We start from the raw sequence: 22825 nt of genomic DNA, 5'->3' as shown, positions 1-22825 counted from the left end.
TGCACCAGCTCAGGGTGCTCAGAGCCCGTCCAGCCTGGCCTGGGATGTCTCAGGGATGGTTCATCCACCACCTCTCTGGGTACCTGGGCCAGGCTCTCACCACCCTCAGGGCAACAATTCCTTCCTCATGTCCAGCCTGGATCTCCCTCCTTTAGTTTAAAACCATCACCCTGTGTCCTACCGCAACAGGCCCTGCAAAAATGTCTGTCCCCATCGTTAAGTCCAGAAAGGCTGCACTAAGGTCTCCCCAGAGCTGGTGTTCTCCAGCTGAACCCCCCAGCTCTCTCAGCCTGTCCCCCAGCAGAGCTGTTCCAGCCTCGGATCATTGCTGGGGCTCCTCTGGCCCCTCTCCAGCAGGTCGTCCCCATCCCATCCCAGCACGACAGACACAGAGCTCCCTGCAGATGCTTTAATGCTTGCAGCACCCGCTGCACCACTGCACTGCTGGATTGGGGGTTAGTCCACGTCCTCCGTGAAAACAGCCACAGCCTGGCGTCCCGCTGGGACATAGGCGAGCGCGTCCACCTCTCCCCCGCCGCGGCTGCTCTTCTGGAAGTGGATCTCCAGGGTGTCCCTCATGGCCTCCTCACCCAGCACGTCTGGGATCCCCGAGAGCAGGACGGTGCGGGGGCAGCGGGAGGGCTGGAGCTGGGCAGAGCCGGGGCTGAGCGCCTGTGCCGCGGGGGCAGCGCAAGGGACCCCTCCATGGAAGGGATCCCCTTGGGCCACTTGCTGAGCAGAGTGAAACGCTGCTCTGCTCAGGAACGGTGCCCCGGGCGGCATGGTGACAGGGAAAAGGGGCTTCGGGAGCCCCGATCCGTGCAGGCTCACCCTGCGCCTGCAGGTGCTGCTTGGCCCTGGGGCTCACGCTCTTACCTGCAGGTCAGTGACATCTCCATTCATATACGGTGAGATTTTGATGTCGTATTTCCCCCTCCCAATAAGCACCTGCATGCGTCCTCTCGCAATGAGCGGCTCAGCCACTGCAGATGGAGAGGAAAGCCCTGAGCCGCCCAGGCCCCCGCGGAGGTGACATCCCTGGCACAGACAGCGAGGCCGGCACTGGCAGCCCCAGCTCACCCGTCTAGGGGAGACAGGGCAGGCTGGGCTCGCTCTGCCTTCCCCGTTCCCCACACACACAGCTCCAGCTGCACTCAGGAGACGACGTGAGCCCCCCAAGCTATCTGTGTTGCTCCCCCCTTGCTGGCAGCCCCAGCTCAGCGTGTCCCACGCACCTCCGTCCTGCACAAAGGTCAGCAGCACCTGGCTGGAGTTGTCCAGGAACTCCCTGCTCTCCACCTCGCCGCCTCCATTCTTCGTCTTGCTGAAGAAGAGCTCCAGCTTGTCCAGCAGGGCCTCCTCGGGGATGCCCAGGCTGGGCAGGTCAGACACCAGGATAGTCCTGCTGCTCCGCGTCAGCCCGATCTGCGGGTGGCGCAGGCTGGTCAGGGCCAGGACAGGGCTGTCCCCGGACCTGCGGCACTAATGTGCCGAGCTGGGCCGGTACCAGCAACCTGGCAGACACAAGCTTAGACGGACACAGCGAAGCCGGAGCACACCCGGGGCAGCTCCGCGGTTCTCCGCAGCCCTCGGGACCCACCTCCAGGGCAGACGGCAGCAGCAGCTCCACCGGCGCCGCCTGCACTCGCACCTTGCAGCAGTCCAGCTCCTCCAGCTCCTCCCCGCAGCTCAGCTCCACCACGTGCTCCTTCAGGTCTATGATCGTCTGGGCCACTGTGGGCAGGGAGACCCCCCCAGCTCAGGGGATTGAGTGACTGCTCTGAGCATGTCGTGGGGACACGGGGCAGCCAACGCTTTGGGGGGGCATAAGCCCACGTAATGCTGGCAGGGGGCAGAGCTCCGAGCCCCAGCCCAGGGAGGGGACACGGGGCAGGACCCGAAGTCGATAGACCAGGACACTTGGCTGTGGCAGCGCTCATCTGGCTCTTACCCTCTGCCTTCTCAAAGGTGATGAGAGCTGAGCCCCCCAGCAGAGGGTAGCGGACCAGCGGGGTGAGAATCAGCTTGTTCACATTCTCCTTGTTTGTCACAAGTCCCTTAAACACCATTTTCTTCTCTGGCAAGGCAGGCAGCATCTAGGTTTGAGAGCACAGACAGCACCTGGAGGAGACTGAACCCCACACAGGGCCTGTCCCTGCCAACCCGCAGACCAGAAATGAGCTCATGGCTCAAAATAAACAGCGACAGAGGCTCAGCAGAGTCTCTCCTGGGGTCTGGCTGTGCCCGGAGTTGTGGCTTGGGGACCAGCAGGAGCTGTGCCAGTTGTCACACACGTCCAGCTGCGTTTGCCTGCAGGTCCCCAGCCAGGCTCGCGCCCCTCGCCGGCTCACCCGGTGCCCACACACAGTTACCGTCACTGGATCCTCCCGGTGGAACCTCAGCCTCGCTTCTTCCAGTTCCTTCTCCAGCACCTGCTTCTCCAGACTCAGTCTGTCCCTCTCCTCTGTTGCTAAGAAAATGTCCATCTGGAAGGAAGGAAGGAAGGGAAGGGGGGGCAGTGAGGGTGCCCCCAGGATGCGAGGGGCTGCAGCACAGGCTCGCAGCACAGGTCTTGGATGCAGCTCCACCCACACGGTTTTTCTGCAGCTCCGGCTCCTCGTGTTTGACCCCAGCCCTTCCTCCACCACGGCAGCACTCACCCCCTTTTTCGGCACCGTCCTGATGTGATCCCGCAAAACCTCCACCGGGTCCGGAGCAAAGTGACCTCAGAGCAGCGAGCCGGGTGACACAGTCCCACCCCCACCGCCCGCCCCCAAGCCCCCGCCAGCTCCCTCCGACCACCCACCTGCCAGTATTCCTCTTCATCTCTGCTTAAAGTCTTTTGCTGCTCCAAAGTTTTATGAAGCAGTTCTTCCTCTTCCCTCAGATCGCGTGTCCTTTGCTCTACAGCTTCCTTGGCCGCTCGTAGCTTTGCATGGTCTTGCTCCAGAGCGCTGCAAAGCTCCTGGGAGAGGCACCATCAGACAGCGAGACCCTGCGGACCCTGTGCCACCCCCAAAACACGCTGCTCTTTTGGGAAGGGGGTGGCTGCCCCCGTGTGGAGCCCCGGTCCCCGGTACAGGTTCTCATAACCGTGGGGCGTCCCCTCTGAGATCGTAACCCCAGACGAAATAAGAAACTCAAGGTCACAGCCCGAGCTGGTCGGATCCGACCCCGTTTCTCCCCCTCTCACCTTGCAGCGCTCGATCTCCTGCCGGATTTGCGCCGGGGTCCCCTCCGCGGCGTCGCCCTCCAGCTCCTCGGGCTGGGGCAGCTGGATGAAGGAGTCCTGGGGACGGGAGGGTCCCTCAGCCGCGCCGCGAGCCCCGCGCCCCCCGCCCCCGGCCCAACTCCTCACCTCCTCCGAGTCCATCCCGCGGGGCCGGGGTCCCGCTGCCCGTGGGACCCGCCGCTCCACCCGCCCTTCGCTTTTGCTTTCGGTTCCGTGGCCCCGCCCCGTCCCGTCTGCATCCCGGGCGGGGGACAAGAGCCCCGTCCCGCCCAGGCCCAGCCCAGCCAGCCCACGGGGGGCGCAGACCCCAAAAACCCGGTATTTCCACCCATTCCCTGCACAGCCTCCCCCCCCCCGGAACGCACCTTCCTCCCGCTGCAGTCCCGGGCAGCAAATCGCCTCTTCCCCCCCCACCCCGTCACCCATTTTTAACACCCGAACTCCCCCCTTTGTGCCATCAAGACCGTTTGCAAAGGTGACCAAAAACGTAAGGTGCTGGTAAATCACTGAATTGCCCTACACGCCGCTGTTTCTCAGCCAAGGAAGCGATGAGACCTGGAATTACCCGTTATCCTCTTACAGGGATGACTGGAGTTTTGGGAAAGACACACATCACCCCTCGGCAGCAGGAAGGGGACAGAGCAGCCTCCGCCCCGTGGCCGAGGGGACAGTCCCGCAGACGGTTCAGGTCACATGGGGCTGCCAAATAGTGAGCCTTGGGGGGCTATGGGGCTGCCAAATAGTGAGCCTTACGGGGCAATGGGGCTGCCAAATAGTGAGCTTTCGGGGGCTATGGGGCTGCCAAATAGTGAGCCTTCGGGGGCGATGAGGCTGCCAGATAGTGAGCTATAGGGGGCTGTGGGGCTGCCAAATAGTGAGCCTTGGGGGGCGATGGGGCTGCCAAATACTCACCTGGACTGCAACCGCTTCCCCAGCTCTTAAACACAAGCTAGAACATCTACGCTGCCGCGAAAAAAGGCCTAGCGACGCGTTTACACAACCAAACAAAGCCGTTTTTAATAAACATTTATTGATGCAACTTTGTTACACCTTTAGAATCGCAGCTTCTGGAAGAACCACTTGTTCTTGCCCGTCTTGTACCTGAAAGAGGAACGCAAAGGTCAGAGAACGCTCTGGACCCGCTTGGGGAGCTGCCCATGTCCTCCCACGGGCAGGACGCAGAGGCAACTCCTCAGCCCGGGCTGCAATCAGACCCGCTTTAAACGTTTAAACTGCCGAGGGAAGAGAACGTCGGCTTGCGGGCTTCCTCGTGACGCCACCGCATGAGGGACACCCGCACAACGGCGGTTTCCAGCCCAAGAGGTGAGGACACCCTTGGGGAACAGCCCGCAATTGTGGGGAGAGCGCCTGAAACGCCATGAGACGCCCCGCATGGCCCCTCCTGCGGAAGGAGTTTCTGAACAAGCTGAAAAGAAGGACTTGTAACCCAAACACGCCCAGGCAAAGTGTGAGCGCAGCCCTGTGCCACCCAGCCTGGTGATGGTGGATGAACCGGGAGCACGATGCCCAGAGATTGTCACGGCATCGGCACCAACACCAGCCTGCGGCTGTTGGGAAACCGCTCCCCACCCCAACCCACAAACTCCCCGAGCAGGAGCCGCGTAAACGCGCACGGACGGCGAGGAGGACGAACACGCTCAGCCAAAAATGTATTTGAAGAAGTTGGGGAAAAGCATTCAAGCTGCTGACAGCACCGAAGAGCCGAGCTCCCAACTCACCTCTCCTCAAACTTCACCTTGGCCTCGCGTCTCGCTTTGCGTTTCAGCGCGGGGTCCCTGAACACGTCCTTGTTGACGACGGTTTTGTCCAGCGGAATATCGACGGAGTACCTGGGCAAGAGCAGCGGCGTTCGGAGGGGGACGGCGAACGCACGGGGCAGCCCGACCAGTCCAACGCACGCACTGGTGCCACTGGAAGGGACTGCGGCTCTTAGAGCCTTCTCAGCTCAGCAAACCACCAAACTACTAAAGGGATTTAATTCAGCCCATAACAGAAAAAGCTCCAGGCTGAGCTGGATTCGGTGATCCTTGCAGGTCCAACTCAGGACATTTAATAATTCTAATTAAAAGGCTCCACACAGACAATGAGCTCTGGTCAGGGTGTTGTGTTCAGCAGCCGGTGCCCACAGCAGCTCCGCGGGGACAGGAAGAAATGTCCCTGGGCCACAACAGCTCTGTCAGCACCCCCAGATCCCCCCTGATGTCCCAAACACCCAACACCTGCCAACACCCCGCGATTGTGTGGCTGAAACAGGAGCCAGCTGCCTTATTTCAGAAACTAATGAACATTCTCCCTCAGCCTCGCCCCCCTGGGCGCCTCTTTCTGCACAGCATCACCCCGCACTCATTCAGCCGCGTCATTGAGAAGCTCCGTGACGCTCGGCGTTCACCAGGGAGGTCACACGACACCCCCGGTCCCCAGGAACGGCCGAGCCCCCCGGGGCCGCCCCCCGGCCGCACTCACCGCGTGGGCATGAGGTGGTTGTAGTTATACACCTTGACGAAGGACTTGATCTTGGACCTCTTGGCGATCTTCTTCTTGCCCATGGCGGCCGTCACCTTGCGCGGGTAGCGGTCGATCCCGGCCACCAGCGCGTGGCTGTAGGGCCGGTCGGACGTGCCGTCGTCGATGTTCTGAAAGACACGGAGCGCGGTGGCACCGGAGCCCCCGGGACGGCCCCGTTCGCACGGACACCTCCCGCCCTGCAGCGGCGGAGGCAGCCCCGCCGGGACACCGGGACACGGACACCGGGCCGGCCCCCCCGCTTCCCCGCTCACCTTCACGATGACGGCCTTGCGCCCCGAGTATCGGCCGGCCAGCACCAGCACCACCTTCCCCGGCTTCATGAACTTCCCCATCTCTGCGGAGACAGCGCACGGCGGTCACGGCCGGGCCCCCGAGCGCCCCCGGGCCGCCCTGCCCGCGGATGGCGGCGGATGGCGGCGGATTCCGCGGCCGGGCCGCACTTACCGAGGCTCCCGCTGCGATGGCGCCCAGACCGGAAAAGAAAGCGGCGGTCGCCCCTCCGACCTTTCACCTCGTGTCACTGTACGTCACTTCCGCTTCGCGATCCAAGCACAGGTCACGCATGCGCAGAGCGACGCCGCCGTTGCCAGGCAACGGGCCCGGTGCCGGGTACCCCGGGACACAGCGGCGGCGCCGCGGCCTCCAAACAGTGTGGGCAGCGCAGGGACCGGGCTGTGCCGGCACCGGGGAGGCCAGACCTGCTGCCCTGGGGCAGCTCCGGGCCCTTCAGGCCAAGAAAGTCCTCGAGGTGCTGGAGCGAGTGGAGAGAAGGGAACGGAGCTGGTGAGGGGCTGGAGCACAAGGGTGATGGAGCGGCTGAGGGACCTGGGGGTTCAGCCGGAGAACAGGAGCTGAGGGGAGACCTTCTGATCTCTGAACTGCCTGAAAGGAGCTTGGAGCCAGGGGGGTCGGGCTCTGCTCCCCAGGAACAAGCGCCAGGAGCAGAGGAAACGGCCTCAAGTTGCGCCAGGGGAGGTTGAGGTTGGATTTAGGAACAATTTCTTCCCCAAAGGGCTGTGGGGCATTGAACAGGCTGCCCAGGGCAGGGCTGGAGTCACCAGCCCTGGAGGGCTGGACAGACGGACAGGAGGTTCTCAGGACAGGGGGTGGGGAATGGTTGGACTCGATGAGCTTGAGGGGCTTTTCCAAGCACACAGCCATGGGACAGAATGCCAGTAACAAACACAAATGACAGCACAGTCACTGGAGATGGGCTCTCCCCACACGTACACTTGCTAAAGCGATTTAATGCATCCCCTATAAACCACGAGGCTGCCGCCCATTGCACAAGAAATCTGAGAAAGGAGCTGGGGGACTGCTGGGCAAAGCTGCCGTGCCAGCCCCTCGCCAGCCTGAGGAACGTGGTTTGCTGAGGTGCTGGAGCAGCGCAGCCCCCACGCCTGCAGCTCTCGGAGCCCAGATTTTCACACATCCCTCCCGGGGAGGACAAGTCGCTCCTGCCCAGAGAACACCCACCAGCCTGTCGCACTCTTCAACAGGGGGCGTCTCACAGGGACATCATTTAGAGCACGGTCTTCAAGGAATAACCACACAGACGCAGCACCGGAGTGAAGCTGCACGTTCTGAGGGGCTTCCCCACACCTGCAGCTCCCCTACTTGGGGCAGTCAGCCCCCAACACCAACCTCTCACTGCCATCAGCTCACCAGCGAAGCACTTTTGCTCGTCAGAGCTGCACAAACCCATCAGTGCGAGGTGCTGTACAGCAGCTTTGCAGCAGCAGCCGTGTTAAACACAGATTTCCAGCATCAAGACACCGTGAGGTTTCCCTAAAAGCAAACACCGATTTCAAAGAGCCCAATTTGGTCTTAAAAAAAGCCAGGCTTCTGGAGCCCAACAGCTGCCTACTTGTGGAAAACGGATGATTGACAATTAAAAACACATCAAAAAGCATCTTTGATGTTTTTCAGCTGCCGGACAGCCAGGTCAACCGGGAGGTTGAATTTCAAGTTGCTCAGGCGGCTGAGCACGTTGAGCGCGCTCTCGAAGCCCGTGTTGGCCATGTAGCTCCACGGCTGGTAGTGGGACTGGACCAGCGCCCCGGATTTGCAGATCAGGTTCACCCAGGAGACCAGGCGCTGCTCGTTGAGCGCCATGCACACCAGAGCTTTCAGCTCCGAGTCCGCGCTGCGCTTGAAGGGGTCGTGCTCGGTGAGGACGGTGTGGATGGCCGTCAGCAGGCTCTGCTTGGGCGTCACGGCCGCTCCCCCCGTCACGGGCAGCGCGAATGACTGCGAGAGCTTGCGAGCCGGGGATTCCACGAAGGCTTGTCCGTTTTTAGCGTTGTAATACTTCACAAAGAGTTCCCAGGGGTGCATGGTTTGCGGGGAGGAGGTGAAGGCAGGAATTAAGCAGGCGATAGGGGCCAAGACCAGGCTCATGCCTTGAGAGGAGGCGTAGAGCCCGTGGGCCAGCAGATCTCGCAAAGCGATGGTCAACTCCTTGCGCACAGCGAGCGTCAGCTCGTCTCTGCCCCCCAAGGGAACGTCCTGCAGGTCGGAGGAACTGATAACGTGCTCGTCCTGCCGGTGTTTCGTAGCCAGCTGCCTCACCCGCTCTACCGACAGCTCCAGTTTCTTAATTAACGGGGAATAGTCCTTGTTGGCTTGGTCCTTCTGCCAAAGGGGGCGAGAAATCTGCCCGGTAGCACAACCAAACTGGCTGACAGCGAAGATCTGGAGCACGGCAAGCATGCGCCGCATGAGGTGCAGGCCCGTTTCTCGCATCTTTCTGGCATCTTCTGGGTTCACTGATGAGGTTAGAAAAGAGAAAAAAGTCCTCTCACTAAGGAATGAATAGCTCTGATCTGTCATACAAAGGGAGTGCAAACATCTGCTTCCTCTCTGCTACAGATTCTCCTCCTCAGGAGCTTTTCTCACTGGGATTGATGTTACTGTTTCTAGTTCCAAAGCACTGAAGACACCCAGTAAAGCCAACATTCGCATGGCCTGTTCTTAACAATCAGATCATCTCACAGAGAAGAAATCCTACAACAGCTTTTCTTGTGGGCACATATAGGGAGCAAAGATCATTTATGCCACATATTCAGGTTCTGTGACCACTCTAATGATCCCAAGGAGGAAGGGTAAAGCAAGCAGGCACAGGATTTCTATGAGTACGAAAGCACAGAAACCAACTGCCAGGAAAAAGGCAAAGCAGCCCGGCGTCACTGGATTCGCGCCAAAGCCCAAGCGAGCAGCAGCACCCACCTCTGCTTCCACAAGGCCGGGTATGTGGTTTGCAGGACCCACCAGCTTCTTTCCTGCCTGCGCATTCGCAGTGTCCATCTTCCGCCTTACCAGAGCTTCCGACTTCATCTACAACAAGAATTTCACGCTGGTGAATTTAAGCTGTGTATCCCTGGTATTAAGGTCAATATTCCTTAGAGCGCTCTGCACTTTTTTTATCAGCCTCTCATTGTCCCCACTATCAGTTCAGAGATAAACACTTCCCTGTGACCCAGACACGCACCCTGCATCCTCTGCCACCTCTCAGGGAACGACAAAGCGATCCAATCTACTCATCTGAAAACTCAGCACTGACCCTGAATGAAGTTGATGAACATTTCGAGGTCCCTTATCTGCGTTTTCAGCTGCTCCACCAGCTGCTCCTTCACCCTGGCGGGATTAACGATCTGCGCTATGGCGGCATCCACGCGCTGCCGCAATTCCTCCGGAGAGAGCGTCGCGATATCTTCACTCAAGTCCATGTCCAGCTTCTTTATCAATTCATTTATAATCATCTGCAAAACACAAGGTAGAACCAGCATCTCACCCCGTGCCACTGCTTCAAAACACTCCTTCACTTGTTCATCACCTCAGAAACTTTTGCTGCGCATAGAAAATTGCATGAGAATATGCAGGGCAGGTTTACAAACTACTGATACTCTATTACAGCAGAACCAAGGACTGACAAACTCTTACAGTCTGTAAGAGGCTCACAAATGCTCAGAAATACAGAATTTGGGAGCCTTACCCGTTGTCTTTCCATAACCACAGACTGTGGCAGAGAATCATAGCTGCCCTCCTGGTATGCAAACGTCTCCAGGTCATCCAGCTGTGTTTTGAGCTGCAGGATCAGCTCCCTCTGCTTCTCCTTCTGGACCTCAATTCGCTCCTGCTTCTCTCGCTCACTCTGAAAAAAAAGTTACCATTAAATTAAGCTGATGATTTATTGTCATAGCCAAGCTGCAGAGAACACGGTTGTGGTATGAGGAGCATTTCTGTCAACTCGTGTGCTAAACTTGCAAATACCTCATGCCAGTCTGAGAAAAAAAGAGGTGCCTGAACAGCCAGTGGAGGCACCAGCCTCGTCACCTCATCTGAGGAAGGATGAACCTCCCCAGGCCTCCCCCAGCCCCGCGGCCGGGATCCAGGAAGCACCGCTGCAAGTCACCAAATAACGTGTACGTAGCAAAGATCCTCTGAGTCACCGCGGCGATCGGGAGCGGAGCCGCGACACACCAAGCGGGGTTTAACGTGTGTCCCACGCCACCGAGGACCTGCACGCGCCGGGGAGGAACCGGTAACCGAGCGCTGTGCAAACCCACCGGAGCCGGGCGCTGAGTGCGCGGCGTCTCTGGACAGCACACGTGAGGGGCCGCGATGGTCACCCCGCGGTCCCCTCCACACGTCCCCGCGGTGACCGGGAGCACCGACGGGCTTTAACCGGCTCAGACTCACATACCGACCCCGGGGTCGATGGTGTGGAACGGAACACCGCGCGACGCCGTTATCCCAAGGAGAAGGTATTGCCCCCACCCCAGCAAAAGCCACCGCTCTGCGGCCCCGGTTCCCGCCCCCGCCGGGCACTCACCGGGGCGTCGCCGAGGCCGTGGGGCAGCGGGGCCGCGCAGCCGCGGAACGCGAACTCCTCCAGCTCCCGGAGCAGCCGCTGCTGCTCGGCCGGGCCGGCGCGGGCCACCTGCCGCAGCCGGAACTGCACCTGCGCGAAGTGCGAGGCCAGCGCCAGCAGCGCCCCGTGCAACCGGCGCCGCTCGGCCCGCAGCCGCGGCACCGACTGCGGCGACCCGCCCGCCGCCGCCTCCTCGTCCTCTTCTTCTTCCTCCTCCTCCTCCGCCGTCGCCACAGCGCCCACCGGCGCCCAGCGCTCCCCCGGGCCCAGCGGGCCGCCCTCCGCCTCCATGGCCGCCGCTACCGGCACCGCGACGCTCCCGCCATCTTGGCTCCGCGGCGAGGGGCGGTGCTTGGCGGTGGGGCGGGGCATGGAGGGGGCGGGGCCTGGCCGGGGGCCGTGCCAGCGCGCCCCCCAGCGGCCCGGCGGGATGACTGCGGCGGGGCCGGGGGTGCCGGGGGTTCCCGGGAGTCCCGGGGGGTCCCAGAGGGTCCCGGGGAGTGTGGCGCGGCCCGGGGTGCACCCACTGCGGGCGGCGCTGGGCCGGCGACCGGGCCGCGAGGTGTCCGTGCAGCCCCCGACCCGGCCGGCCCCCACTCCTGGCCCCGGGTCCTGACCCCGCCGGGAGCCGCGCCCCCGGCCCGAAATAGCGCGGGGCGGGGCCGGTACCGCCATGGCGAGGTGAGAGCGGCCGGACGGGACGGGACTGGCAGCGCCCGGTCCCCGGGGCAGTAACCGGCCGGGGTCCCGGGTACCGACCCAGGGTCCGGAGCGGGAGGCACTACCGAGCAGGGCTCTCCAGCCCGGGCAGCGGGAACGGCGTGGCGGGTGGGGAGAGGTCGGGCTACCCAGGGGCCGTGTGGGGCGAGAGGGCAGCGCTGTGTGCCCGTCACCCACCGCCCGGGCCCCTCTGCCCACCCCGCAGCTCAGCCCAAGCAGGGGGCACATTTGGGGCAGCGTCCCTGTCCCAGTCCCCACCCCGTGTCCCTGCGGAGCTCTGATGGGCACCGCGCAACTCCCACTGCTCTGCCCTCTCCCCAGGCAGCCTGCAAAGACGCTGTGGTACGACCGCCCGCGCTACGTCTACCTGGAGTTCTGCGTGGAGGACAGCAGGGATGTTAAAGTCGTCATCGAGAACGAGCGGCTGGTGTTCAGGTGAGTCTCCCTGCACTGGGATGGTTTGGAGGACTCTAAGAACAGAGCACGGGTGCCCTCAGCCCTCTCCTCCTAAGTTACGGTGTTTTGACAGTTGCAAAAATGCAGACGGCGTAGAGTTCTACAACGAGATCAACCTGTATGCCAGAGTCAACTCCAAGGTGAGGCTCCCCCCCAGGGAACTCCTGCATCGGGCTCAGATTAAACCCAACCTATGTGGTCTTGAGCAACCCCGCGTAGCGTTGAATCCTGCCCATCTCCCTGCGGGGGTGAGCACAAGCCGGGGAGCCCTGACCCTGGCCCTGGCACTCGCAGTGCTACATTGGGCCAGAAACAACCTGTCTCCGTGGTTCTGTGTCCCCCGCAGCCTGCACGTAGCTGGGCTTTAATTCTGTGCGTGTCTGTAGTGGTTAACAGAGAGGAGTCCAGTGGACAGCGAGGTGAGGTGCCCCTGATCTCTTGGCAGGACTCGCGGGAGAAGCGCTCTGACCGCTCCATCACCTGCTTTATGAGGAAGTGGAAGGAGAAAGTGGCCTGGCCCCGCATCACCAAGGAGAACATCAAGGTGTGTGTGGCGTCCGGCAGGCAGGAGCAGCCTCAGCGCGTGTGCTGGCCCCACGTCGCCCCTCATAGCTCCTGGGGAGCTGCAGTTCGTGGATCTCTGCTCTCCAGGAAGGATGTCGCACCCCTTTCCCTCGACACAGGCAGGATCGGGACCAGCACCTGCAGGCACAGGGACACGCTCCCTTTCCTGCCCTTCCCCAGTCTGCCCGGTCCCAGCCCGCGCTCACCGCACAGAGCAGTCCCGGGGCTGCGGGTGCCCCCGCGCTGCTCCCTCCCTCAGGGGACGCTCTCTCTGCCCACAGCCCGCCTGGCTCTCCGTGGACTTTGACAACTGGCGAGACTGGGAAGGGGACGAGGAGGTGGAGAGGGCCATGCTGGAGGAGTATGCAGAGGTGAGCCGCGCAGTGGCCCTCGGGGACCCGGAGCACGTGTGGATGGGTGCTCGGGGTGGGGGATACTCGGCCATTTGGGGTTCCCAGAACTATTTGTTTCCCGTCCAGCTCCTGGAGAAGGTGACGGACAAAGGTCCCCCCCCAGCCATGGATGACCTGGATGTAAGTATTGCCCGTGAGCTGCTTCCCCCAGTGCTACTACACACTGATGCAGCCCCCACCGAGCCCTCCGTTCCCCCCGGGACACCGGCAGCAGCTCCGGTGCCAGCCGGGGACACGGTCCCGGGGCTTGTCCCTTCCCTGGCACCTCGCTCCTCCCGCCCGCAGGACGAGCTCTGAGCCCAGGCCCACCGGGGGACGCCGCAGCCGCAGGAAGCCTCCCGGGGCGCCGGCACCACGCACCGAGAAAGCGGAGCCGCCGCAGCCGGTTCCCCACCGGCCGCACGGAACCCCCACCCGGGATGGCGGGAGCTGTCCGGTCTCCCCGTGCCCGTTACCCGCGCGGGGTAATAAACATGAACCTCCGTGACTCTTTTCTCCGCTTGGGCTGCGGAAACTGCGCCTCCCCCCTTCCCGCCACCACCGGCACCGGGAGCGCGCGCGCCGCGCAGGCCCCGCCCACCTACCGCGCGGCGGCCGCGACCGCCAGTCCCGTGTCCCTCCTCGGCCGCCGTCGCCGCCGTTCCCCCCGTGTCCCTGCCGTCGTTATCCCCGTGTCCCGCCGTTCCCCCCGTGTCCCGCCGTTTCCCCGTGTCCCGCCGCCGGTTCGCGGCCATGGTGTTCCAGTGCCAGCGGGACAGCTGGGCCCGGCAGGTAGCGGCGGGGCCGGGGGGCGGGCGGCGCGGGCCGGTCCTCCCGGAGCCGGCCGGTCCTCACTGCGCCGCCGTCCCCGTTACAGTTCATCACCAAGGTGGTGTCGTGCCGGGCGGCGGAGCTGCGGCCCGAGGGCGGCGGGGAGCCGGTGCGCGGCTTCCAGGTGGTGCTGGAGGACACCATCCTCTTCCCCGAGGGCGGCGGGCAGGTACGCACCGGGACCGGGACACCGGCACCGGGACACCGGCACCGGGACCGGCGGCACTGACCCCCCCGTGTCCGCAGCCGGACGATCGCGGCCTCATCGGGGACGTGCCGGTGCTGCGGGTGACCCGGCGGGGACCCGAGGCCGTTCACTTCGTCGCAGCGGCGCTGGAGCCCGGGACCGAGGTGCTGCTGTCACTGGACTGGGAGCGGCGCTTCGACCACATGCAGCAGCATTCAGGTCCGTGGGTGCCCCCGCCGCACCGGGGGCGGCCGGTAACGCCTCGCGGTGCCGCCGGTAACGCCTCGCGGTGCCACCGGTATGGGGCAAATGGCATGGGGAATGTCAGCAGATACAAATCTGGCCAAAAATCTCCTTTCCTGCGTACTCAAAGCTGTTCCTTGTGCGTCTGTTCCAGGGCAGCATCTCATCACCGCCATCGCTGACCAGATGTTCGGATTCAAGACGACTTCATGGTGAGCAGGGAAAAGGCTCCTGTTGACCCCAGCCTCACCTTGTTTGGCCTGGAATCAAAGGATATCTCAGTTGGAAGGGACACATAAGGACCAAGTGCCACCGTGCTGGGCTGCACGGGGCTGAACGTCGATAAATCCAAAGCAGCTCGGCCGTTTCAGCTGGGCCCAGAGGGTCTGGGAGAGGTGGTTGAACTGGAGAAGCATTTGCTCTGTCTTGTCCTCCTCCGAGCGTTGGGTTTGTATCCAGCGCTCTGTAAATAACAGGGAGAGGAGTTTGAGTCACCGTGTTCCCAGCAGCGCGATGGCACAAAGGGACCTTATGGCTGGTTGTGGCTGCAGATGCTCTTTCTTGGCACAGGGAGCTGGGCCGCCAGCGAAGTGTCATTGAGCTGGACACCCCCTCCATGACAGCGCAGCAAATCGACGCCCTGGAGAGGAGCGTGAATGAGAAGATCCGGGCGAGGATACCGGTGACCGTGAGGGAACTGCCTGCGGACGACCCCGAAATTGAAACGGTGAGCGGTGGCGAGAGAACCGACGGCACCCGCGGGACCGAAACAACCGCGGCGTGGGTGTCACCTTGTTTGCCGTTGTCCCCCTTTGGCCAGGTGAGAAGCCGCGGTTTGCCCGACGACCACGCGGGGCCGGTGCGAGTCGTCGACATCGAAGGCGTCGACTCCAACATGTGCTGCGGGACTCACGTCTCCAACCTGAGCGACTTGCAGGTGAGGGGCGGCAGCTGAGCTGCCTCGGGACCCTCAGCAGAAGCCCCTGAGATCCACAGAAATCGTCCTGATAGTGAAGGGGGTGGCGGGAGCCCCGTGCTGGGTGAGGTGGAGATCAAGTTCTAGAGTTGCCTTTAGGTGTTTCTTTCATTTCAGTCATTTGTCGCGATCTATATCCCAGCAGACACATCCAAGTGTTACTACAAAACTATATTAATTCCACCATATCCCCACCCTTTTTTTTTTTAATACATTGATCTTATGGTTGATTTTAATCAGTTTTTCACTGGCAGAGAGTCAATATTCACAAGGAGGTGCAGTCCATTAGGAACTCACCACCTCTTAATTTCCTTTTCAAGGTTATTAAACTCCTTGGCACAGAAAAAGGGAAAAAGAACAAAACCAACCTGGTTTTCCTGGCAGGAAACAGAGTGCTGAAGGCAATGGAACAAAGTCACAGTACGGAGAAGGCTCTGACCTCACTGCTCAAGTGAGACCCTGTCTGCTTTGATCCATCTTTACTGTTTCTTCTGACAAATATCACATAAGCCTCAGGGTGCATCTACGCAGGGGTTTTTATGGTGTTCTCTGCTTTTGTTCCTTTAAGAAATCCTTCATCCTTCAGACCAGCCATCCAGATTCTCCCTGTTCTTTCAGAAATGGACCAGGCGAGCACGTAGAGGCTGTGAAGAGGCTGCAAAGTTCTGTGAAGCTCCTTCAGAAGGTACGAGGGTGGCTGAGAAAAGCAGGTCATGGCTGTTTCCCATAGACCTGAGCTTCGCTTGTGATGGGAGGCGAATCGTGGGCATCAGCTTTGCTGGCTGTGATGAAAAGTGCTCCAGTCTTTGGAGCACAACACGCAGCGATTTCTCCACCTGCGGGACAGCTTATTTGCTTTGCTTTCAGAATAACCTGAACCTGCTCCGAGACATGGCTGTTTTGATAGCCCGGGACTTCAAAAGCAAACCTGCTCAGAGCCAGCTCTTCGTGCTCCACAGGTACAGGGGAGTTCGGGAAAAGGGGGAACTGGGATCTTACATGTTTGGTGGCATTTGCATCGCTCTGACGCCCTGCCAGGCTTGTTTATCAAGCAGCAATATCAAGAAGGTGAATAGAATATTAAAACTACCTCAGCCTGCTGGAGGGTTGTGTAATAAAGAAACATGAGCAATTCAGTCTCTGAATTCTGGGTTTATAGCCAAGAAATATCTATGTCTATCTGATTTCTGTCTGCCCTTGGCGTTTTCAAATAAAACTGAGGAGCTCTCTTCCTGAAAGAGGAACACTTGAATAATTCCTAAGGTGTCCACAGGAATGCACAACGAGGATTTAGATACAGAGAAAAAATTAATCTCCATCTTAAGAGCAAGAGGCCAAAATCCCAGAGCCGACCAGGCCTTTGGTTTCTCATTGATGGTTTGTACTCTCTTTGCTTCTTTCTGAACTGCTTTTTTGTTTTTTCCCCATTGCTACAGGAAAGAGGGTGACTCGGAATTTATGAACATCATCGCCAATGAGATTGGGACAGAGGTGAGTTACCGCTGAACGCTAAACCTGCCACCACTGGCTTTGTTGTTCAAGCTGGCCGGGCTTCGCTTTGTCCTGTAGGCACAACCTACAGCGCTGTGTCCTTTCCAAGGGTCCTGTGTCCCTGTCCCCTCCCAGTCACAGAGTTCTGGTTATACTGGTTATTCCAAAGTCCAATCTGTCCCCAGGAAACGCTGCTGTTCCTGACCGTGGGCGATGAAAAGGAAGCAGGACTCTTTCTTCTAGCCGGACCCGTTGAAGCGGTTGAAAATTTAGGTCCCAGGTAACATGTTCTGTGGTTTCTTTAATAAGAATTCTGATGTTGGATAAGCTGAGCAGTGTCAGGGCAAGTGCAAAGTACCTGGTCAGGGCAACCCTGGTGTCGATACAGGCTGGGGATGGAGGGATGGAGAGAAGCCCCGAGAGGGTTGGGGTGTTCAGCCTGGAGAAGAGAAGCTCCGGGGGCACCTTATTGCACCTTTCCCTACTTCAGAGGAGCCGATAAGAAAGATGGGGATAGACTTTTAGCAGGGCCTGTTGCAACAGGACAAGGGGGTGATGGTTTTAAAGTAAAGGGTGAGCTTCGAAGGTCCCTTCCAACCCAGACTGTTCTGTGATTCTATGATGCGGACGCGGACCTTTATCTCCGCCGTCACTGCAGGGTGGCCGAGCTGCTGGGAGGCAAAGGAGCCGGGAAACGCGGCCGCTTCCAGGGCAAGGCGACCCGGATGAGCCGGCGAGGGGAAGCGCAAGCTCTGCTCCAGGAATTCATCAGCCGCCGGAGCCCCGAAGCGTAGGAAACAACTCCCGAAGTAGAGCTGTTCTCCCCGCTTTGCAAAATCTCCGCCAATTTCTCCACCAGAGAATAAAGACGTAATAAAATAACAGCTGGTGTGCATGTGTGCTGTGTGAGCTAATTTGGTGCTGGTGGAAGTTGGAGGAGGGGATCTGCCGTGCACGCTTTGCTGCACGGGTCCTTTCATTGCCTCAGACACAGGGTGCACAGTTCTCAGCGACCAGAAGCAGTCGTTATTAACCACTTTGTAGGCTTCCTAAAGCAGAGAGGAGCCTCCTGGCATTGCAGTTCACTAGAACTTTTCACTTCGTACCAGCTGCTGAAGAGTAACTGCTTTATTTTGTTCATAATAAGCTGGATGCCTTTAAAAAATTAGAACAGTGGTTAAAGCAGAGGGTTTGAGGATGATATTCGCCAGGAAGTGCAGAGAAAACCAATCGAGCTTTTGCTGCTGAAGTTTTGTAGGGAGAAGAAGGAATGAAAGGTGGCAGGAATTGGAGCTCAGGTGGGTAGAGCAGGAATTGATGCTCAGATCAGTAAATCCCCCTGGAAAGACCAAAGTAAGCGGCTGTGGGTGCCTGAGATAGAACCAGGAGGCAAGAAAACAAGATGCTGTTGTCAAACCTGTGAGCAAGGAAGGTAGGGGGCGGCCTGTTCCAATGCCCCACAGCCCTTTGGGGAAGAAATTGTTCCCAGATCCAACCTCAACCTCCCCTGGTGCAACTTGAGGCCGTTTCCTCTGCTCCTGGCGCTTGTTCCTGGGGAGCAGAGCCCGACCCCTCTGGCTCCAAGCTCCTTTCAGGCAGTTCAGAGATCAGAAGGTCTCCCCTCAGCTCCTGTTCTCCAGACGCTGCATTGGGGTGAGCGGTGCCCGGATTCGGCGCCAGCATCCCCCACCGACCCCACACCATGGCCGAGCAGCAGCTCCGTCCCGGCAGCTCGGGGGCTGCTCAGCGCCCGGCAGGATGCCCAAACTCCCCAGCTAAACACACCTTTGGCTTTAATAAAATACCTCTTGTTTACAGACATCCATATGTATATGTGTACACAGGTACGCGTTATATACACACATGCATATGTGTACCCCGTGCTGCTTCTCACAGCTGCCAATACTGAACCCCTCAGGGCTGGGGGGGCTCCCACAAGCCAGTGTTTTATCTCCAAATCACAGTTTCTGCCCGTTGCTGTAACAGCTGCCTCGCCGGCAGACCCCGAGCACCCACGGGTGAGCGCCCCGCTCCCGGTGCTGCCGTCCCCAGCGCTGGGCTTGGAGCTGGCACGTCCCCGTTAGCGGCAGGGGAGCGCAGGGTCCTCCCTGGGCTGATGTCCCCAATCTGTGGGTGCGGGAGGGGCAGCAGGAGAGCCCTGGGAGCATGGGGACCAGCTGGCCACACGTCCCCGAGCCTACGGCACAACCGGCGTCGCGTGTCCGTGCTGCGGGAGCCATCGGGCAGGGCCACCAGCCCAGCCTTTGCTCTCACCTCCCGGTGCCGAGTCAGTCTGTGCAGATTCAGCGGGGAGCAAACAGCGGCTGGGGTGCACCCGTAGTCTGGTGACCGTCCCCGAGGTGGCCACCTGCCTGGGGACACCCCTAGACGCCCTTCTTGTCCTGCGTGGCCAGGAGCTGCGAGGCGCAGTAGGGGACGAGGCCGACGGTGGCCAGCGGCACAGCCGCGCTCTTGCAGAACGAGAGGACGTAGAAGAGCAGCTGCATGTGGGACGGCGGCTTGAAGGCGTCGAAGAGATGGAGGATGAGGAGGGAGGCGGCGGCGCAGCCCAGGCGGAAGGGGAGACGCTGGCCCTGCTTCCCCCGGCAGCTCTCCAGGTACATGTGGGAGTTGAGCGCCAGCCCCAGCCCGAAGAGGATGCCCAGGTTACGGAGGAGGCTGGCGAAGGGGGTGGTGTCCATGTGGACCCACTCGGGACGGTCGCACCACCTCCGCGCCTTCTCCAGCGTCCAGAGCAGGTCCACGCCGAGCGCCCGCAGCAGCAGGTAGAAGCCCAGGGTGAAGCTGAAGAGGAAGAAGGTGATGCCCAGGTACCGGCGGAGGCTGGCGTGGTAGATGCAGTGGACGTGCTGGAAGGTCTTGGCCACGGCCATCCCTGCAGGTAAGGAAGCAGGAAAGGAGGGGGGACACTTAGGGGACAATCGCCTGCCTTGGGGTGGTGGGGCCAAGTGGACCCACAGCTGCAGCTTCACCTCACAACCCCTCGCGTCTGTCAGACCGTGTGCCCGTCCCAGCGGTGCTGCGGTCCGGCGTGGTGGTGCAATGGGGACAGAACGGGGGGTTCGTGCACTCACCTGAGATGACCCCTGCGATGACCTGATGGGGGAAGTGAGCGGCGATGAAGACTCGGGACAGGCAGACGCAGACCTGAACGGCCCAGAACCCCGTCCAAAGCAGCGTCCACAGCGCCCTGCGCGGGGCAGGCGGCCACGTCAGCGCCAGGGCCGGCTCGGGGGCATCGCCATCGCGTCCCCGGCCACCCAACGAGCCCATCCTCGCGCACCCCCCACCGCGGTGCCGCGGCCATGCTGCCCACAGCTGTGTGCCCGGCAGCCCTGCCCGGCACGCTGGGTTTGGATCACAGCTTACCAATATCTGAGCGTCCTCGACTGCTTCTTCCCGGCGGCGGCGGAGAGGATGGCCGTCACCATGACATAGTACACGCCTGCTGCGCCCATGGCGTGGCCGGAGGGGCTCCCTGGGATGGGGGAGAGCTGACGGTCAGACCCCGCGTCGTGCCTGGGGGGCTCCCCGGCAGCAGCCCAGGTCCCTGGGGCTGTGGCACTGGGTGACACGGCACTGGGCAACATGGCACCGAGCACCTGTCCCCTGGCAGCCGCGGTGCCACCTCCATGGCAGGCGCCCAGTTCCCCCAGTGCTGGAGAGGGACACAGCACGGCAGGGACGGTGAGGGGACGTGGCTCTGGCTCCATGGCCTGCCTGCCAGGCAGGACCGGGCAGAGGACACAGGGCAGAGGGCACTGAGCGTCCCTGATGATTTCTACACTGAGGGTGCTGAGTGTCTGGCCCAGGTTGGCCAGAGAGGTGGTGGATGAACCATCCCTGAGACATCCCAGGCCAGGCTGGACGGGGCTCTGAGCACCCTGAGCTGGTGACGATGTCCCTGTCATGGCAGGGGGGGCACTGGGGGTGCTGGGAAGGTCCTTCAACCCAAACTGTTCTGTGATTCTATGACAGCTCACACTGAGCACGCCGGAGTCGCCTGCAGCCCGTCCCCAGCTCCCCTGGAAAGCCATGGGCAAAGTACAGACAGAGCTGCCGGGGAACCGGCTGAGCCCCTTCCCGCGGAGCAGCTGCCCACGGTGGTGCCACGAGGGACAGCCCGGCCTGGGCACGGGTTTGTGCTGCAGCTCCACGTCTGCGCCGGGTCAAGGTCTGCTCCGCGCAGGGCTGTCCTGCCGCCACCCGGCAGCGCCGCGGGGACAACGCCGCAGTCTGGTGACAACAACCGGGGCCGTGTGCCACCACGGCACCACTGCCAGCTGCGGCACCAGCCGTGCCAGCACCCCCTCCCTGCAGGGACTGAGACCCGGGGTCGGCAGCTGTGTGTGCGTGTCCCCATGGGCAGGTGCTCACTGTCCCCACCGGGGCCGGGGACCGTACCGGGGCCAGTCTCGCAGGTGAGCGGGAACTGCTGGATCTCTGGGGCGGAGGCGTTGCTGTAATAGTTCGTCTCATGGACCCACCAGTACGGCCTCTCCCCAAAAAGGATCCTGAAAAGAAAGAGCAGAGGTTGTGGGGTCCTGGGCAGCAGAGCAGGTGCGTGCGGCTGCGGTTCCAGCTCTGGCCTGGGAGCTGGAAGAGGCAAAGAACCCAGGAGCGGTGCAGGGTGACCCATCAGACACAGCTCCCAACGGCCGACACTGCACGTCCGTGTCCCTGTCCCCATCTCCTGAAGGGGAAGAGCAAAAGCTTCCTGGGAGCAAATCAACACGCTGAGAAAGAGGAACAGCGTCTGCTGCTTCTACATCGTTTTCAGACCAAGAGCAACCATCTCATGTTGGCATCAGAGGCCACCTGTCCCTGTCACACGCGCAGGCAGCGTGGGGGATTCGAGCCGTGGGGAGGATGCAGCGCTGGAGCAGCCGGCTCACCCCGCAGGGACATGGGACGCAACCCAGGCACACGGGCACAGGCAGCCCCAAACCCTGGGGACGCTGAAACGCAGCGGTGGGGACGGCACCACGCTGGTCCAGCACCCCTGCGGCCACTGGTACCACAGCGGGGACAACAGCCACGGCTACCGGCTGGCAGGGTGGATCATCCCCCCGGTACAACGGTGCCATCCCGTGCCCAAAGCGGTGGCCGGGTCCCTCACATGCTCCCACCGTGGCTCCTTTCGTGTTAAAGGTGCTGGCATCACCAGGAAGGGGATATCAGTGCAAAACACCCGCCTAAAAGATCAGGGGTGCACCAAATCCTGATCCTGCACATCAGACCCATGCCAGCCCACCCCCATGTCCCCCCACCATGGCAAGAGGCTCCGTGCAGCCCCAGCTGATGGTAAAGGGCTCTATTTGCTGGAGGGTCCATCACTCTGCCCGGCTCGGGGAGGAGCGACCACCAGCACTGCCAAGCTGGAGACGGAGTTCTGCTCTTTGGTTTATACCAGCGTCACGGTTGACAACGCACATCTGGTTGGTGTTGGTCCAGCTGTGCCAACACATCCGGCAGGAGCCGTCACACAGGGGCACTCACCACTTGAAGACGAGGTTGAGCCAGTCGCCGATCACGGCCACCCAGATAAGCCTGACGCCCACCGACTCGCTAACGTGGAACCAGACGGGGAAGAGGACGAAGAAAGCGTTCCGGAGGTCGGCGGCGAAGGAGATGAAAAGGAACCAGTCCTGGGAGCCCTGGAAATGCTGCTGCAGCCAGCGCGTCGCCTGGATGCCCGAGTCGTGCAGGACGTCCATGCCGGTCTCCATGCTCCCACAGCCGCTGCCCCCGGCGCAGCTCGGCCGTCCCACCGCGCCGCCGCCGTTTTATACCCTGCGGGCTCTTGTTTGCCGCGGGCAGGTCGCTTGTCCCAGCGCTGATCTTTGGACCCAAAACCACTTTTGCCAAAGGTGCATCACCCGGGGCGGGGGGTTGTTGCAAACATTGCTTGGAACAAGTTACATAAAAGGGAAAAAACAGGCTGCGAGGGCGCGTGGAGCGTGGGGTGCTCCGGCAACAGCACCTTAACCCTTCCCAGCATCGTCCCCTGTCCGTGCATGGGGGATCCTGCATTACTTTTAGGGGGTTCTGCAGCCCCTGCTCCTCCTGAACAACAAACAGTTCAGCTGCTGAACTGCAGCATTTGCTCCATTATCAGGGAGGAGATTCAAGCACCTGGGCTCGGTGTGAACGGCACCACCGAGCTGCTGTGGCTTCTGTCCATTCCCTCTGCCAGCACCTCGAGCAGCACTGGAGCATCACAGGGATACCCAGGGACACCACAGCGATACCCAGGGACACCCCGAAGCATCACAGGGATACCCAGGGACAC

The 22825-nt window shown here is 61.2% G+C and overlaps 6 protein-coding genes across 7 annotated transcripts; 2 read left to right on the top strand and 4 right to left on the bottom strand.

The window, feature by feature from the left end:
• Positions 1-395: 395 nt before the first annotated feature.
• On the bottom strand, positions 396-3472 carry LOC309448823 (interferon-induced 35 kDa protein-like). Its single transcript, XM_082070600.1, has 9 exons — positions 3359-3472; positions 3194-3289; positions 2807-2965; positions 2373-2486; positions 1952-2096; positions 1601-1734; positions 1236-1425; positions 877-983; positions 396-648 (listed from the first exon to the last, which is right to left on the bottom strand). The coding sequence occupies exons 1-9, from the start codon at positions 3371-3373 to the stop codon at positions 457-459; spliced, it is 1152 nt and encodes a 383-aa protein (XP_081926726.1). The 5' UTR covers positions 3374-3472; the 3' UTR covers positions 396-456.
• A 770-nt stretch (positions 3473-4242) lies between these two features.
• On the bottom strand, positions 4243-6345 carry RPL27 (ribosomal protein L27). The gene is made up of 5 exons (XM_082070750.1): positions 6224-6345; positions 6031-6113; positions 5717-5886; positions 4972-5082; positions 4243-4333 (listed from the first exon to the last, which is right to left on the bottom strand). The coding sequence occupies exons 2-5, from the start codon at positions 6109-6111 to the stop codon at positions 4285-4287; spliced, it is 411 nt and encodes a 136-aa protein (XP_081926876.1). The 5' UTR covers positions 6112-6113; positions 6224-6345; the 3' UTR covers positions 4243-4284.
• A 634-nt stretch (positions 6346-6979) lies between these two features.
• Positions 6980-10978, bottom strand: RUNDC1 (RUN domain containing 1). The gene is made up of 5 exons (XM_082070749.1): positions 10614-10978; positions 9774-9932; positions 9342-9540; positions 9008-9115; positions 6980-8547 (listed from the first exon to the last, which is right to left on the bottom strand). The coding sequence occupies exons 1-5, from the start codon at positions 10941-10943 to the stop codon at positions 7682-7684; spliced, it is 1662 nt and encodes a 553-aa protein (XP_081926875.1). The 5' UTR covers positions 10944-10978; the 3' UTR covers positions 6980-7681.
• A 96-nt stretch (positions 10979-11074) lies between these two features.
• On the top strand, positions 11075-13273 carry PTGES3L (prostaglandin E synthase 3 like). The gene is made up of 7 exons (XM_082071050.1): positions 11075-11333; positions 11694-11807; positions 11902-11968; positions 12274-12372; positions 12674-12763; positions 12872-12925; positions 13091-13273. The coding sequence occupies exons 1-7, from the start codon at positions 11326-11328 to the stop codon at positions 13100-13102; spliced, it is 444 nt and encodes a 147-aa protein (XP_081927176.1). The 5' UTR covers positions 11075-11325; the 3' UTR covers positions 13103-13273.
• Positions 13274-13418: 145 nt separating this feature from the next.
• On the top strand, positions 13419-17399 carry LOC309449127 (alanyl-tRNA editing protein Aarsd1-like). Its single transcript, XM_082071049.1, has 12 exons — positions 13419-13576; positions 13662-13784; positions 13862-14021; positions 14200-14257; positions 14616-14772; positions 14866-14982; positions 15342-15472; positions 15640-15706; positions 15889-15980; positions 16458-16512; positions 16698-16792; positions 17171-17399. Exons 1-12 carry the CDS (start codon positions 13538-13540, stop codon positions 17304-17306), a joined length of 1230 nt encoding a protein of 409 aa, XP_081927175.1. The 5' UTR covers positions 13419-13537; the 3' UTR covers positions 17307-17399.
• Positions 17400-17735: 336 nt separating this feature from the next.
• G6PC1 (glucose-6-phosphatase catalytic subunit 1) lies at positions 17736-22720 on the bottom strand. Of its 2 annotated transcripts, XR_014185859.1 has the most exons (6): positions 22033-22720; positions 20938-21047; positions 19903-20011; positions 19608-19723; positions 18787-19408; positions 17736-17851 (listed from the first exon to the last, which is right to left on the bottom strand). XR_014185859.1 is itself a non-coding variant. In XM_082070602.1 (5 exons), the coding sequence occupies exons 1-5, from the start codon at positions 22260-22262 to the stop codon at positions 18897-18899; spliced, it is 1077 nt and encodes a 358-aa protein (XP_081926728.1). In that variant the 5' UTR covers positions 22263-22720; the 3' UTR covers positions 18298-18896. The 2 variants fall into 2 exon arrangements, 1 of the variants encoding a protein (XP_081926728.1); XM_082070602.1 differs by lacking the exon at positions 17736-17851 and having other exon boundaries at positions 18298-19408.
• Between the last annotated feature and the right edge of the window lie 105 nt (positions 22721-22825).

This window comes from Streptopelia decaocto, assembly GCF_964273445.1.
Source record: "Streptopelia decaocto genome assembly, chromosome: 22".
Taxonomy (NCBI): domain Eukaryota; kingdom Metazoa; phylum Chordata; class Aves; order Columbiformes; family Columbidae; genus Streptopelia; species Streptopelia decaocto.
This window is presented reverse-complemented; position numbering and strand designations above follow the sequence as displayed.